The following is an 18,019-nucleotide window of genomic DNA, read 5'->3' on the forward strand; positions in this document are numbered from 1 at the left end:
ATATTCAAGCCACTATAATTACTCAATATGACTCTGTTTTCAACATGGTCCGAAAAAAGTATTCCTACTCTGGACGGATGTAGCACCTTCCATCTGAGAAGCACTGAGTGTTTTATCCTTTACTTCAGGAACTGCAAGACCAGTTTGAAGAAAGTCTTCACAGACTCTCTTATCAAAAACCCCAAAGCCAGTCAGAAATTTGGAAGAGGGAGAAATCTTTAAGCTTTGCAATCACTAAAGGTTTTATGTGAATGTCTTACCTTAGAAGGGCTCCCATTAAACTTGTATAGTAGAGCAGTCTGAGGCGTCAGGCAGGCACCATTCTTGTGTGGTGAAACATAAACCGAGTGTTGCTGGGATATCCGCCGAGGAGACACTGGCTGCTGTTTAATGTAGGGGAACGGGGAAAGTGGAGGCGCTTCCATCTTAAAGAAAAAATGGCACACACAGTTTGTCTGTAGGAATTTACCAGAAGGACATTAAAGAATTAACTTCATAAATAAATGAAATGCACATCCATTTTTATCAATGTGTCCTTTTGGGCCTTCTGTTCCAGGTTACAATTACATTCTAATATTCCAATTCAGTATTCAGCCTGGCAATCACAAAAGAAACTTTATTATTTTTCAACTGTTTCACATAGATGAACCGAGGGGCACTTAAATGCCACTCAGTTTCCCATATTAATATGGCACTCACTCATCAGTTTCTGCTCCATTTCAATGGATAGCCTGTTAGCAGGACAGACATGCAATCTTGCTGCTGTAGTATGTTATAGCCCAGAACTATGATTATTTTATTTATGCAACCATGTAGAAACAAACACAATCAGATGATGAGGTGGATCCATTTCATGTTGAGTGTCAGAGGATGGATTTAGAGGTGAGACATATACAAGCCTACACAGTTTATGATCTACAGGGCAATGATAGCAACAGTCTGAGTTTTTAAAAGATGACATTTTATGTTTAAAGGGCAATAAAACTACCACTAAGCATCCATCCACACTATTAGACATATTCAAAATTAGAATTATTTTACTTACTACATGATCCTGGTTTGTGACATCATACTTGAGTGCAAATGATTTTACTCTTCCTACATAGACTGCATTGTAAAATTTTATCAGATCTCCTCTCTCCTCCTTTCCTGATTCACTTGAGTTCTCTGGTGTTGATCTTACAAGTGAAAGAGACACTTTCCCAGGAGAGTCTATCACAGTAGGGGGGAAAAAAAAAAGTCAGATTTAAAACCCTTAATGTCAGCAATCTAAATTAGATTTTTAAGATACAAGCTAATACACAACCAGTCACACTCTATATAAAGATTCACTTATAAAGAGTTAAAATGATTAAGAGAAGGTTACTCACCTGGTGCAGTAACGGAGGTTCTTAGAGATGGTTATCCTTGTGGATGCTCCACTTTAGGTAATTGGAGATTTGTGGTAGCAGTGTCTGGTTGGGTCACGCGCGTGCCGCTCCAGGCGGTTACATAGCGCTGCAAGATCAACCATCACTTGGTTCCTTCTCTACTGCAGAGAATCTATGTGAAACTCCAAAGTAGAGGGAAGGAGTAAGGGTAGTGGAGCACACAGGGACAACCATTTCAAAGAACCTCAGTTACTGCATTGAGTAATCTCTTCTTCACGGAATGTCCCTGGGCATGCTCCACTTTAGGTGACTGTTGAGCAGTGCCCCTCAGTGGAAGAGAGGGGCTTGCGAGTTGTGTTATTGAAGGTGGATAACACAAGTCCAAAGCGAGCGTCCGATGCTGACTGTTGCTCTATAGCAGGGGTCGGCAACCTTTCAGAAGTGGTGTGCCGAGTCTTCATTTATTCACTCTAATTTAAAGTTTCGCACGCCAGTAATACATTTTAACATTTTTAGAAGGTCTCTTTCTATAAGTCTATAATATATAACTAAACTATTGTTGTATGTAAAGTAAATAAGGTTTTTAAAATGTTTAAGAAGCTTCAATTAAATTAAAATGCAGAGACCCCCAGACCAGTGGCCAGGATCAGGGCAGCATGAGTGCCACTGAAAATCAGCTTGTGTGCTGCCTTCGGCACGCGTGCCATAGGTTGCCTACCCCTGCTCTATAGCGTAGTATTTTGTGCATATGTGGGTGTGACAGGTTCCTCCCCTCCAGGGTGCCACCTGGGACTGGGGTACCACTGAGCCTGCCTGACCCACCAGCCTGAGCTTCCTTTCACCCTGTAATGCTGTGACAAGCTGCAGACACACTCCTGGTCTCACACGTTCACCAGCACAGAAGTAGGGACACACACAGCTGCAGAAACACACAGACACTGAAATTAGCTCTGCCTGTGAAGGCTCAGTTAAGGAATTGCCCAGTACTCAAGTGCACATCCCCTCTCTAGGGGATAAACCTAAAATTATACTGTCTTGCGCTGCACAGACAACTGTACAGTGTAAGCTCATGAAATTCGCCCCCTCCCTCAACGTGGAGAGGGATATACCCAACTTTCTGCCCCAAGTAAGGATTTTTACACACACTGGTTTTAAATAAAACAAAAGTAAGTTTATTGACTACACAAGATAAATTAAGTGATTATAAGGGCTAGCGAACAGATCAAAGCAGATTACCTGGCAAATAAAACCAACACTCAATCTAAGCTTATAAGCAGCAAATTCTCACCCTAAATATTGTTCTAGACAGATTGTAGAGATTCTTGAAGGCAAGCTGCCCTTGCTTGCTGCTTAAAATGCCAGATATTCCTTTTACAGGCCAGACATCCTCTAGCCAGGGCTCAGCTCTTCCCCCCAGCTTAGTCTCTTTGCTTCTGGGGTGTTTCCAGCAGCCTTCTTTCTTAGGTGGGCGTTAATGAAGAACGACCCACGATGATGTCACTCTCGTATCTTAAATAGTTTTTGCATATGGTGGGGATCCTTTGTTTCCCAGCGATCCCCACCTCCAGTCAGTGGGAAAATACTAGTATTATCATGAATCCAACACCAGGTGACTTGGTCCCATGACCCTACAGCCATAACTCAGAGGCTGTTTGTAACGTCCCCAGGAAGGCTTCTCTGTGGGTGATTAGCATCTTCTAAGACCTATTGTTCTCCCTAAAAAGAAGAACAGGAGTACTTGTGGCACCTTAGAGACTAACAAATTTATTAGAGCATAAGCTTTCGTGGACTACAGCCCACTTCTAGTGGCCCTTCCCAGCGAGACACCTAGAAAGACTGCATTCTGCCTGGTGGGCATTTCCCAGGTGTAAACATATTTGTAATAGATGCATAGACAATATTCTTTACTTCAGATACAAAAATGATACATGCATACAAATAGGATAATCATATTTAGTAAATCATAACCTTTCCAATGATATCTCACATGATCCATCTTGCATAAAACACATCTTAGTTATGCCATAATCATATCATAACCATATCTCTATGAAGAAAATGGAGTATAATGCCACAATGGTTTGATGCCCAAGTTACTCCTCTGCAAATGTTGATAATGGGGACATTGTTGAGAAAAGCTACGGATGCTGAAAATGCTCTGGTATAGTGTATGTGGATGCCCATTGGGGCTTGTAAAGGAAGTTTTTGATAACAAAGGTGGATGCATCCTGATATCCACTTGGATAGTCTATGCTTTGAGATGGTTTTTCCCATTGATTGTATTATAGAGACAAATTTTGGCTGCAAATAATTTTGGAACTTTCAAGGGTAGGTCCTCGACTGTTGACTGGACCTCTCTGGAGAACCCAGAGAGATGAAGCCATAATGCACTGCGCATGACCACAGATGACTCAAGAGAGGCCTGCAGGGCTGTGCTGACAATGAGATAGCCTTCAGTGATATTAGCTTTAAATTGTTTTTTTTTTTTATCTTCAGGTAAACCATCAATAAATTCTGACATTTTCGAAAAGATGGTGTGTGTGTATTTAGACAGTAGAGCCTCATAATTAGCTATGCAGAACTAAAGTGTTGCAGATGAATAAGCCTTGTGGCCAAAGAGGTCTAACCTTTTCCAATCTCTGTCACACGGGGTTGTTGTAGAGTGGTGTTGCTTTCCCCTCTCGTTTACAGCCTTCACCACTAGTAAGTTTGATGTGGGGTGTCTAAATAAGAACTCAGCTCCTTTAGGAAGCACATAGTATTTCGTGTCTGATCTTTTGCATGATGGGGTTCTGTTGCTGATCTTTCTCAGTTGGTTTTGGCAGGTTCCATAATGGCATCGTTGATTGGTAATGCTATCTTCGCTGAGGGATATGACTGAAGTATGTCTAGTACTTTATGCTGTGATTCAGGTACCTGTTCTAGAGAAATGTCCAAGGACTCTGCCACCCTTTTGAAGAGTTCCTGAAATGCCTTGAAGTCATCCCCTGTGGTGGGGGTTTATAGTTTAATCCGGTGACAAAGATGAGAGGTTCGCAGGTGGCAAGGTTTCCCGGTCAGATATGTCCTCGGTTTCCTCAGTCACATCTTGTGTTTGATGGAGATTGTGGAGTTCTCAATCTTGGTGGGCTAGAGGGCCTGCAATGTTCAGCCCTGTACATTGCCCATGGATCCCAGTAGGGCCAGTTTGGTGGGATTGGCATAGAGGATGGCGCCCATACCAGACAAAAAGAACAGGAGTACTTGTGGCACCTTAGAGACTAACAAATTTATTAGAGCATAAGCTTTCGTGGACTACAGCCCACTTCTTTGGGCTGTAGTCCACGAAAGCTTATGCTCTAATAAATTTGTTAGTCTCTAAGGTGCCACAAGTACTCCTGTTCTTTTTGTCGATACAGACTAACACGACTACTACTCTGAAACATACCAGACACATGCTTCTGCAGATGAGTGGTACTCTGGTAGATGGGATGGTCCGGGTTTGGGTGAGGAGTGCTGAGGTGTATATCTCACTCCTTCATCCTCGTCTTCATTGTCACTAGAAGGAGGAGGAGCTGACTTAGTTGGAGTAGTCAAGTGGCTTGGTACTGATCAAGATGGAGTGCCATCAGTACTAAGGAGCAGATATTCCGGTGTTGAGGAGACCAATAGGTCTTCATGTCTCAGGAATTGATGCGGAACCGTGAGCATTGTGAGCGTTGCTGGTGGTACGGGAGTGTGTGCTGCGCTGTGTAGGTACCACAAGTGGCGCCACTGTGCCACTCGCCTTTTCAGCTCCATGGGTACCGAGATGGAGGGTTTCACTTTGCTCTGTGAGCCTCTGTTCGAGCTTGCGTGCATAGGGTATTTCGCTCTCTGGGAACTCTCGGTACCAGAAGGTGCTGACGTCTTGCAATCTGACGTGCTTGGTATCGAGATTGACTTTGCAGTCGGGGATCACTTTTTCTTGGCCAATTTCTGGTGCAGTGAAGTGTGGGACTACTTTTTGGTAGCCTTTTTGGATAAAGGCTCTTTCGTAGGTGCTGCAGAGGCAGGACCTCTGTCAGAGGCTGCGAATGGTGAACGTTGGTCCTGAGATGTCCTGGACTCATGGTCCGAGGCCAGTCTGAGGGATTTCTCCATCATAAGGAGTTTAAGTTGGAGATTCCTAGCTTTTCTTGCTCTGGCCATGAGGTTACGGCAATGTGGACCAATGTTTCCTCCATTTTTTTCCATCCATTTGCGGAAGAAATTTTGTTATATGCACCAAATTATCGAGGTAATGTGCGGATGTGTGCCACCAGTAGAAACAAAAAACCTAAATGTAATATATATTTTTAAAAAGTTACCATAGGGATAATTACTTCAGCCAGGACAAGTTAGGCATTTTAGAACTCACTACTCAAAGAATTAAATTTAAGTGTAACAGAGAAATAAAAATTATGAAATGCATAGACAAGTCAAAAAACTCAAATAACACTTTGAAAGAATAAAATTACAGAAAATATATGTGCATTGCAGGAAGTATCAAGTAACAACAACAAATACGTGTTGGGAGGTGAATGGGAAAGACAAGAGACATGCATTGCCCCTTTAAGTACATTCACAGCCTGGCAGGACTCCCCAGTGGACGGCAACTGCCCTGGGGCATCATTCAGGTAATCAATATTGCTAACTCTAATGCTATATGGTGCTTTTTCTTAAAGCCCCAGTGTGTATACAAGGGAACAGGAAGATGATATTGAAGAAGAAGTGTCCCCTTGAATTCTGAGAGAAGTGGAGCAGCTTCCTCCCATTCTGAGTTATAGTCAGGGGACTAAAACTTACAGTATCTGTACGCCCAAAGTGTGGAGTCCTGGCTTACAGCTCTGATATGGAGCTGCACGCGCCAGGGTGGATAATCAGGAAGACTCGATATAATCATGGATTTCAACATAAAAGTGCGTTGGTTGGTTGTTATAACCTTAATACATATTCTTCACAACTCAGAGATAGATGTAGGTTTCATTTTTAGAAGGTACACACTATACATTTTTAAAGTGATTTATTTTGAAAACTTTTCAGATTAGTTTTACAGCTATATCAGCAAATGAATGATTATTTGATTATATTTCATTTACCAAAGGTAATTGAAGCAGATATTTATGAAGTCATTGGGAGGTGATCTATCTCCAATTCAACAGGTTAATCATTAATATTTGGAGGATTTTCTTGCCATGCTGTATTAGGAGAACATCACCAGACAGACATTTAAATTGTTCTATTTAACTAAAACAACAATGTTATGTATTCTGGATTTTTTTCCTTCAACAGCAAACATATAATATTTTAACAAAACAAGTATATTAATTTTTGAATTTAGTTAAACATTCAATTTTTTTAAAATCAGGTTTGTTTTTGTTAAAATTGTTTTGAACTAAAATAGTGAAATGAAATATTAAAAAAACAACTTTAAAAAAAAATAGCAGCCACCATTTTTGCTGTTAATAAGCATGTTATCTCTGGAGACACAAATCCACAGTTTGAGAACTGCAAAACTAAGCATCTCTGATGGTATCTTCTAGATTGAGCACTGAGTCCCATTGGGTAGATAGAAAGATTAACCCAAATAATCTATATAGAAGCCCCTGGAACCCTTTAAGATTGGATCCCTAATCCATGAACTATTGGAACTCATTTACGAAACTTTTCTTAAACATTACATGACTATATTGTCTCATACTATAGAATTAGAATTTACAATCCCTATTCCATGATGAGATATCTTTGAGCTATAATGTAGCTATCTTCACATAAAATGCTTTTTGAGGAAAGAACCTATCAAAAAATCCAATTTTTATTTTATTTTTTTTAAAATATCATTGATTTTTATCTACCCTGCTGCACGCTGATAGAGAAGTCAGGCCATTGCTCCCAGACTGCATTCCTCACTGAAAGGGGCCTTTTTTTCTTTTTCTTATTCTACAGAAGACCTATATATTCACAATGGAAAAAGATAGAAACTCAGGGATTGTTTTAATTAAAGTGCAGAATGTTGTTGATGGCAAAATGCAGCCCAAATGGTGGAGCCTCACTAAACCCCTGAGCGCTACTGTTTCTTTTTAGTCCTATGATTTGCTGCTGTATGTTGCCCTTTTAAGTAGATTGGCACTCAAAGCAGACATAACAGCAGCAGCCACCAGCAAGCTCCCACTGTCCCACTCCTGAGCCCTATCATGTCCCCCCCCCTCCCCCTGCCCCGCCGAGATAAGGTACAGGGGTGGGGGGAGGGGAACATCCTGACATCAGCGCCCCTCTTCCCACTGCTCTGCGTAGCAAGCAGCAGGCTCCTGGGAATAGCTCCAAGGCAGATGGCAGGAGCAGCACAGCAGTGGGAAACCTGAAGTGTGCAGCACTTGTTAGCTTGCTGGGCAGCTGCCTGGTCGTGCAGCTTTGAGGGAACTTAGATGTGGACACTTTTGAGGAATGTGTGTCTTGCTGAGACAGCGGACACACTGTGCATGTCCATCGGAGACAGGGATTAACAGTCTGCAAGTCAGGCAGCGTTTGAAGCCCGGTGGTAACAAGAAGGGAGCAGTAACTCTATGGGAGCCAAAACTTATTTGCCTATGGAGGGGAATAAGGGTAGAAAACCAAATATATATATATATATATATATATAATATATATATATAAATAAAATAAAGTAAGTATAAAGGGCAAACTATCTAACTACTGAATATACAGTGAAGTCGCATCATAGGCGCATTTAACTTACGCGATTTTAACTATACGCGCTCAGCAAAACAAAACAAAAGAGAGAAAAATAATTTAAATACTGTACCTGTAGTGTGGGCGATTCTGCCCGCCATTCCACTCAATGAGCGTTTGACTATATGCAATTTTCGCCTTACGCGCTGACTTCAGAACCTAACCCCCGCGTAAGATGCGACTCCCCTGTACTACCAACTATAAACTATCTTACCTAAAGGCTAATCTTATTTAAAGGTAAGTGAGGGTGCTGCTGATTGCTCCGATTCAAGCCAAAGGCATTAGAGAAGGAATTGAGGGACAGTGCAAGACAGCGACAGAGCATGCATGACCCAACCAGGCACTGCTACCACAAATCTCTGATTACAAGCGCAGGGTGCATAGACACCTAAAGTGGGGCACCCACAGTGACACTCCTTGAAGAAGAACAGATGTTACAAGGTTGTTATAGATATGAGTAGTGTAAATTACAAATGGTTATAAGCACATTAGCAGAAGGTGTTGAACAATCTATTGACCTGTTGTACTCTGTAACAGGCTACAACAATTTTTTTTTTAAACCACCATTCACTATTTATCAAATCCTTATCAACTATTTATAAATGGAACCTTAAAATAGAAGGTGTGACCACACTGCCTTTCCCACAAACATGTTATTTCTTCTTTTAATAAAGAGTTACAATTCTTCTGAACGACAGGGGAAAGACTGCTTAGACACTCATTTATATTGCTGAGGCTTCAGTCCAGAGACAGCAATAATAAAGCTACCATTGACCAAGACCACTCTTTTTACGGTGGTCAGAATCGCAAGGTTGTGATAAAGATCTGCTTTAACTACTGTAGCACACACCATGTTTTATGAAAACCCATGACAGACTATACAATTTGTGAAGCCTGATTTAACTGCCAACCTTTAGTTAAAAGGCACATTTATACTGGATTAATTGGCAGAGTAAGGCTCAATACGTGACTCATGCCTCCACTGTAAAAAAAAAAAAAAAAAAAAAAAAAAAAAATTCTGGAATATTGTACATTATGTATACAATGTGACAGTCAGTGGAAACTGTGGTAGTTACACAGCAAGCCTGGTTACTGCAACTGTTCTACCACTTTCTAACTCCAAAATTAACTTGGATTACAGCTGAATACAGTCTTCTAATGGAAATAATTTTAATCTCTAAATTGTTCGCTAACAAAAATTCTTTTCATGGAAGTAATTGGATGCAAGCCAAGCCCCTTAATAAAGCACAAACCTAGGGTCGGATACTAAAACACCTTATGTCGGAACAACTCTCCTAGCTTAGCACCTCTTGGTTGGCTGATGTCAGAAAAAGGGCATTTGAACTTACTGTTAACAATTCAAGTTTGCTGGTCTGATATTGGAGGAAGATTGGGTGGATAAAAATCAGTATTTAAAAAAACAAACATTAAAAAAGACAAATCAATTGTATAAAAATTTTAAATACATTTTTCTTTTTAAAAATAAATCTATTTGAAATCAAATTTGAAACTATGATAACCTATATTAAAGCCCAAACGTCCTATAATCTATTCAAATAATAATATTCAAGCAGTAAGTTTGCTGCCAAGGATTTAAAGAAAGCCAAACGCCCTTATCTGATGAAAGTCACTGGCTAAGCTCCTGGAACCAGAGCATGCTGAAGTGTTAAACCAGCTTTGCACATCAGTAGCCTCCTTCTGTAGGTGCAGAGAAATTATTTTCTTAATTTCTGTTTATTCAAACTAATCCAGTTCAATGATTAGTTCATTCAGAGTTCAGAAACTGATTGGGAGTTGAAAAAAAGAAGGAAAGCTTGTTTTCCTCTTCCAATCTATAAATACAAATGAGGTGTAAGAGAATGAGATCTACTAATTCTAAGGCTTGGTCTACACTACCCCCCCCAATTCGAACTAAGGCACGCAACTTCAGCTACGTGAATAACGTAGCTGAAGTCGAAGTACCTTAGTTCGAACTTACCTTGGTCCACACGCGGCAGGCAGGCTCCCCCGTCGACTCCGCGGTACTCCTCTCGCCGAGCTGGAGTACCGCAGTCGACGGCGAGCACTTCCGGGTTCGACTTATCGCGTCCAGACTAGACGCGATAAGTCGAACCCAGAACTTCGATTTCCAGCCGTCGAACTACCTGGTAAGTGTAGCCAAGGCCTAAGATCTTGAAGGACATAGTAACTAGAAGCAATCAGATCAATGCTAACTATAGATAATACTTCCTCTGTTTAATAAACCAGTTAGCTTTAAACACAAAACATGTTTTGATAAATATTTTTCTTCTTGTGTGTCCAACACTTTAAGGTAGGTTACATTTATTAAGAAAACATTTTTAAAATGGTGTTTTTGTGCACTTTAATTGAATTCCAGTTTCCATCCAAATGCAAATTGACACACACATGACAGCGAAAAAATCTAATCTAATAAAGAAATGCATCATTCACCATTTTCTAACAATAAAAAAGTAAAACTTAAGAATCTGAATAAATGTATATTAAGCTAAATAACTGCTTAAATAAGTGTGTATAAATATAGCATATCCTCCTGGTGAGTAAAAAGTACCATCAAATATAGAGTAAAGGCTATATTTAGTTGCAAATCAACATGTTTTAATGGAAATCAACCTTTCTTTAGGAAAGCAATTATAAAGTACAAATACAAAACAATACTCAAATCTATTATTTAAATCAAGATTTCCTGCTTACTGATTTAAATCATTTTGATTTAAATTAATCCACCATAGGGGCAAGAGAACCAAGGTCACTGACTCAGCATCTCTAACTTGCTGGGCTAATGTCAAGACACTGATCTCTTTGAAATTACTGGTCAACAGCTGTAGTATGCTGCTCTCATGTAAAGACACAGACTTCTATGAGGTCACTCTAGCTTGCTGAGCTGATGTCGAGAGTGACAATCCTCAGAGGTCAGTGGTTCAACATCTCTCACTGATAAGATAACAGAGACCCCAAGATGATTATATGGGGTATAGACCAACTAAGCATAACTTTTCTGGATAAATTAGACTGCTGTTGATCACTTTATGATTTGTAATGGTTAATGCCTTATGTTGATCAACTGTGTAGCAGCAGAAACAAATTTACATACCACCGTTCTGAAAAATCTATCTTGGATCTTGGGGAAAGAAAAATGCTTTAGGAAAAAAAAGCAGACATTTACCCACACTTTTCACAAAAATCAAAACAACAGACATACTAAAGCCAAGACTCCTATCTACATAAGGGCAATAAGTGTTTCAATGCAAGAGCTCCTCATTGAATCAAACCAATCTACCTTCCGACATTTTAAAAAGATGTTTCGAATCAGTCTTGATTGAATATTCTTGAGAATATGCCATCACTCACTCTCTTTCCATTTATTAAGTGTTGTCTCAAGAGAGCTACAATTATACAGAATCATCATCAGCTGCTCATTTAAAAAAAATTACCGTTCAACCAACCTAATTTAAAAATAGGGATTCTTAAAGATGTGAAGTTCTATCCTATTTGTTCTGATTGTGAAATGCATTTCCCATGTCCTAGCCTACACTGCATCTATCAGTGTCTGCCTCCTTATTTCAATACTGTTGCTTTTTAATCAGTTTATGATAAAATTAAATGTTTCCTCTTTGCTATTCTAATGGCTTTTATACTACACATTCGTTCTTTTAAATCCATTTGAATATTATTTTAAAACAGCAGGCTAACTTTATGAACTTACCACCACCTGTCATCTCCACATCTTGGGTTAAATTTGTATTTTCTGATGTGACCTCTTTGGGACTATTTTTCAACAAAACACTCCTGTAAACCTGCAATACGTGGGGAAAAATGCAGTTGTCAAGAAACTCAAACTTAAATTAAATCTCAGTTCTCAAGTTAAATGCATGTAACATTCATTCTCCAATATTAGTATGAGCCTACTTAAGAGAGAGCTTGTATCAAACATTTATCTATAGGTAAGGTAATGTTATTTACTCACATTGCTGTTTGCTTGTGGCTGGTTTCTGTAGCTTTTCATTATGTCCTGAAAAGTTCTTTCCTCTTTGGTCACCTGGAAAAGAAAAAACCCAAGAGGAACTACTTGAGACAAAACATAACAACTATGATTGTTATTTATCAGAGGGGTAGCCGTGTTAGTCTGGATCTGTAAAAAGCGACAAAGAATCCTGTGGCACCTTATAGACTAACAGACGTATTGGAGCATAAGCTTTCATGGGTGAATATGAAGTGGGTTTTCACCCACAAAAGCTTATGCTCCAAAACATCTGTTAGTCTGTAAGGTGCCACAGGACTCTTTGTCGCTTTTTATGATTGTTATATTACAGCACATAAGTACTTATGCTTGTTTAAAAGGGAAATTTTCCAGAGTTTTCTTTATCTCATTTAGTCTGAAAAAAGTAACGAAGCTAAGAAAAGTAAATGATTCATAGATTCTAGGACTGGAAGGGACCTCGAGAGGTCATTGAGTCCAGTCCCCTGCCTGCATGGCAGGACCAAATACCGTCTAGACCATCCCTGATAGATATTTATATCAGAGTAGGAATAACTCACGTATTTTTTCTGGCCTACAAAAAGGTGATCTTCACTTTAATGATCAGCTCGCTCCACCTTTCCTTTCCATGACAGAGAAAGGGAAAACTGTGCCACATCCAAGAACTCTTAGTATGTTGAAAGACTTTGGGGTTATGTAGGGCTTCACAGTAGTGGAAATAGAAGGCAGCACACCCTGAGCCCTCACTTTCCAGCCAACACACAGTATGACTTCTAAATAGGGGAGGATGGGAAAGCAAATCCTACAAGAAATTAGCCTTACTTCAGCAGGGGAGAAAAAGATGAACATGTTTGATTCCAACATGCTTTATTCTTATATAGCTCAATTTGTGTAGTTTTGCTGTGATGTTGCGTATTTCAAGAATATGCTTTGTACATTTGATTTCAAATCCATACTGTACATTTTTCATGAGCATTACATATGGCTTGAACTTATACATTAAAAGATGTAGTTCTGATATCTGAATATGACAACATGAGGAGAATAGTTTTTAGTTAACAATTCCTGCTGCTCATCTGCACTTGTAAAATTACTGCTCACTTAAGCTGAAGCTTAAAAATTACTTCTTCCCCTTTCCCTCAGAAGCTACCCCTGAATTGGAAAAGAGAACAATTATTAAGTCTTAGTGGGTAGGTAAAAATTTTAGTGATATTTGAAAAATTGTATTTCTTATCCTTTGTTACTGGTATCTTCCTTATTTTCTGGAACGAGATGCAAGGTTACAGGTTACATGTTCAGCTTTGTTTCAAGGTAAACGTCATGTATCACCAATTTTAATAGCAAATGATCCACACTTTTGCAGTGGAACTACAAGAAAAATGTATCAAGGTCCACTTGTTACAGTTGGGCTGTCAGGTCTCATTGCACTGGAGGCAACACTTCAGAGAAAGGCAGGAATCATCCAGCTGGCACACTTACTCAGTAAGACAAGGGAACACAGAGATCATTCAATGGTGGTATTTTTCTGCAAACCTTGTAGCAGTGTCCAAACTAATCTAAGATTTAAGGATTGCTTACAATTAATAAAAGTAAAAGCAAGTAATTGTATTCCATGGCAGCTACATTCCACAGGTAATACCTCTTCTCATTTTGTCTTTCCTATTAAGGCTCACTGGGCAAGTCAATTTAATAGTCTCATCCCATTCAGCACAATGGAGTCCTGGTCCATGACTATGGCTCCCAGGTACAACAGTAATACAAATAATTACATTGGCACCTTGCCTAGTTTGAGTTCTGTTTTGTTTTATTTTTTTCACCTGACTTTGCATCAGTCAGAAGATTACAAAACTCCCATTTGTGTGATAAGTTGGGCTGTTTATAGCACCTCAAAACATAACGTGAAAAGCTTGCACATCTCTTTTTATTTCTTAGCAAAACATTGTATTGCTAAGATAGATTTTTAGCTAGGTTCCTCAACCTTAATATCCTGTGTATGCAACTGCTAGAAGAATTATTTTTCTGAAAAAAGTGAAGTGTGGATATATAAAGTAAATTATTCCATGGAGGTGCAAGCCCCAGCAGCCTGTTAGATAGTGCTCTGCATAACTACATAGATGCACTAGACTATTTCTAGTCATAGTCTCTCACTTCATAGACCAGCAGGGGTGCAGGCAGAGCACCAGAGATAAGCAACGTGAGGCAATCCCTTCTGGAGACAGAATATAACTATGTTCTTTCCAGCTGACAATGGAACAGTGTGAATGGGCTCAAAAAAAGGAGTGCCATCCAGTCCTGAGTCAAAAGGGTTATTGATACAGGACCTTGAGGGAGGCTACGTAAAGGAAAGGAAAAGAAGACTTCAGGGCTTCATCAGCATCCTGGAAGCACCTCTCCTCCCCAGTAAGATATCAAGAGTAAAGCAACTGTGTAGTAGATTTTCAGTTTATTTTATTAGTTGCTGGAAATAGCTTAAGATATAATACTTCCTAAAACCTATACGTTACCTTTGCCATAATGTAAAAGGCACAAAGGAGGAGCTGATCCAAATGTCTGTCTTTCATTAGATCAGTGCAATGAACTAATGTGAACTCAAAACATGTCCATATCTTCCTGCGCAACTCAATGGAAACATCCAGTTTTAAGCACAAATCACGCAAGCGCACACTTGCCAAATGATACACCTGGGAGGGAAAAGAGCACAACAGAGAGTGAAGTCAACTGAATCTTGAAATCTAGTTTTATCACAATTGTGAGTCTTAAAACAACAAAGAATGCCAGCAAATAAAGGGAAGAATTCCAGAAAGCAATTTTTTTTTAACCTGTACATGTTTCTGCATGTCAGAAACAACAATTTGAAATGGATGGACTGTATGTACTCCAACTCCATGATTGTAAAGCTAGATAAGTGCTGCTACCTGTCTGTTTAGCACCTTTTGGATCCCAATTCCAGCTCTTTGTTTTCTAGTTCCAGACAAATCCTCCACAGCATCAAACACAAACATTCAAAATGTTAAAGCAAGGAAAACAACAAAATCAGAATCCTACTTAACAAAATACCATTTGCTTAACCAGAAACAATTTGCCTTCATGACATAGAAGAGATGTCTAGCTCCCACTCCACTAGTTTTCTTGTCTCTTAGCAACCAGAAACTAGACTAGAAAACTTCCATTCCTGTATTTGAATCTCAAATATCTACAGGTAAAACCCTACTTTCTGCATGTTCAAATTCATAAGTCCAGAATTGACAGGATCTATACAGCAATCCCTTCATATAGAGCACCAAATTCGAGAGTGGCTAAAAATGAGAATCCATCAACTAAAAGCTACTCTAATAAAAAGTGCTAAATGTACCAAAGTTGCCATCCTACCAATCTCTGCAAGGGGTTCTGCATGGGAGAATGTACTCAAAAACTGAGTTGTTGTCTCTGCCTTACAGGCTTCAGAAATACAAAGTTTGATCCAGCTGGCCAGTATAATTTGACAAGCATTGTACCTGAACTACTCCACCTACCTGACCACATACCTTGGACCCCTCCAGATGAACAGGAAGTTTGAAGAGGTCATGTACTTTACTTACACCCAAGGAGAGTCTTGGATTAACCTACACAGTATTTATCAGGTTTCTTTTTAAAAACACCTAATTCAGATGAAAACCTGAGATGACCTTGACAAGTGCAGCATGATTAACATTCTTTCATTAACTTTAGAAGTTCTTTCCCCCACTATAAGAACTAAGAACACAAAGATATTTATGTCTGGAAGTAAAAGGAGTAGACTAAAAGTTCCACAAGACAGGCAGAAGAGAAGAATACCCTTTTGTGCACAAGAGTTTGAGTTTGTATAACCTATGACCAAAAGGTCAAAACTCCCTTAAAGATGGTTTCAGAGTAGCAGCTGTGTTAGTCTGTATCCGCAAAAAGAAGAACAGGAGTACTTGTGGCACCTTAGAGACTAACAAATTTATTAGAGCATAAGCTTTTGTGGACTACAGCCCACTTCTTCGGATGCATATAGAATGGAACATATATTGACGAGTTTTTTCATGAGGTTGATGGATTTCCATTCCATACGGCTAAATGCAGTGCCTTGCATAATGACAGGTTTCAGAGTAGCAGCTGTGTTAGTCTGTATCCGCAAAAAGAAGAACAGGAGTACATCCGAAGAAGTGGGCTGTAGTCCACGAAAGCTTATGCTCTAATAAATTTGTTAGTCTCTAAGGTGCCACAAGTACTCCTGTTCTTCTTTTTGCGGATACAGACTAACACGGCTGCTACTCTGAAACCTGTCATTATGCAAGGCACTGCATTTAGCCGTATGGAATGGAAATCCATCAACCTCATGAAAAAACTCGTCAATATATGTTCCATTCTATATGCATCCGAAGAAGTGGGCTGTAGTCCACGAAAGCTTATGCTCTAATAAATCTGTTAGTCTCTAAGGTGCCACAAGTACTCCTGTTCTTCCCTTAAAGATGGGGTTTCATCAGAAGCTTGGATTTTAGCTTTCCTAGCAACAGGGAAGAGTAGTTTTGCTTATTATATAATTTTCCAAGCACACAGTGAAAGCAGATAAAGATGCATAAAGCCACTGTATGATTGAAAATGAAGCTTGTATGTTGGTGGGACATTACTTTGGACCAACTTAATTCTCAGCCCTCTTCAGACATGAGGCGGGGATAGCAGCTGTTTGATTGAAAGCAGAGAACCAAACTCCATTCTGGCTGTGAGATCCTAAGAGAAATCAGAATCTCTAAGAATATGTTTTATTTTCTCTCTCTGTAACAAAGCACTCCAATTAATGAATCTCTCACTGCTAGTGTTGCTGGCTGAAACTATGGCCACCAGGAATACAATTAAATAAAGAAGCTAGAAAACTCCAACAGGGAAGCATACAAATAGTGCAGGTACTATGATTTAAGTTTTTGGAAGGCAGATTAAGACTGATCTAATCAGGTATACTCAGTGGGGTTGCTCATGTTTATGTATAAAGAAATCTCCCCTCACCTTGTCTCTCTCTAAAATGGAAATGCAAGAGAAAGGCAGCAAAACTCCTATAAGTTATGCATGCTTATTCATCCCTCAAATTCTTTCCTTCCTCTGGTAAGCAAGCATGTTATTCCTCTTTCTGAATACTGTCCCAGAGGGCTTAAGTATCCAACATAGCTTTGTGAAGCCCCACATAAGCAACCAATTCTGGACGGGTTGGTGGGTGCAGGAAACAGATGTTACTTCCAATAGAAGAGATGACAGAACGGGATTTTCAGAGACAGGAGAAGCTGAAACAAGAGTGTGTGTCCGAACACTGATCAGTTACAGGAGGACAGTCTTCCCTTCAGCATGTCCAATCCATGCATCTCAGAGAGGGATGATGAAAGTTTTCCAAGTCCTAGTTCAAAACCCATTAGAAGAGAAAAAGCTCAGAGAGATTTAGAAGAGAAAACACCCTCAAGGCTTATCTACATTACATGCGGGATCCACGGGCAGCGATCGATCCAGTGGGGGTCGATTTATCATGTCTAGTCTAGATGTGATAAAGCGAGCGCCAAGCACTCTCCCGTCGACTGGTACTCCAGCCATCAACTTACTGCAGTGAAGACACCACAGTAAGTAGATCTAAGTACATCGACTTGAACTACGTTATTCACGTAGCTGAAGTTGCGTAACTTAGATTGACACCCCTCCCAGTGTAGACCAGGCCTTATTTGAGGCCTTACTCCAGCCTACAGGGTCTATTTGAGGCCTTACTCCAGCCTACAGGGTCTATGTGCATTATCTCCTCTCTCTGAGAATTTCTGGCAAAGCACTAGAGTTGGAGCTAGTACAGCTATCTGCACCCTCAGCAGAGCTGGGAGGCAACAAGAGCAGGAATAAGGAACCAAAAAGCACCAACAATTTGTGGCTAGCTATTGGAGATGCTGCCTGT

At 39.8% G+C, this 18,019-nt stretch overlaps 1 protein-coding gene across 4 annotated transcripts in view; it reads right to left on the reverse strand.

The window, feature by feature from the left end:
• Positions 1 to 18,019, reverse strand: part of RBL1 (RB transcriptional corepressor like 1) — an 83,307-nt gene that overhangs the window by 2,653 nt on the left and 62,635 nt on the right. For 3 of the 4 annotated variants that reach the window (XM_054045452.1, XM_054045451.1, XM_054045450.1), the window contains 5 exons: positions 14,601 to 14,777; positions 12,085 to 12,156; positions 11,824 to 11,914; positions 1,046 to 1,212; positions 261 to 425 (listed from right to left, as the gene is read on the reverse strand). In XM_054045452.1, the coding sequence (XP_053901427.1) occupies positions 261 to 425; positions 1,046 to 1,212; positions 11,824 to 11,914; positions 12,085 to 12,156; positions 14,601 to 14,777 (672 nt within the window). Of the gene's footprint in view, positions 1 to 260; positions 426 to 1,045; positions 1,213 to 11,823; positions 11,915 to 12,084; positions 12,157 to 12,388; positions 13,653 to 14,600; positions 14,778 to 18,019 lie in introns of those variants that run through there. The other variant, XM_054045453.1, reaches the window with a different exon arrangement.

The sequence above is a fragment of the Malaclemys terrapin genome, chromosome 12 (assembly GCF_027887155.1).
Source record: "Malaclemys terrapin pileata isolate rMalTer1 chromosome 12, rMalTer1.hap1, whole genome shotgun sequence".
NCBI classification, from domain to species: domain Eukaryota; kingdom Metazoa; phylum Chordata; order Testudines; family Emydidae; genus Malaclemys; species Malaclemys terrapin.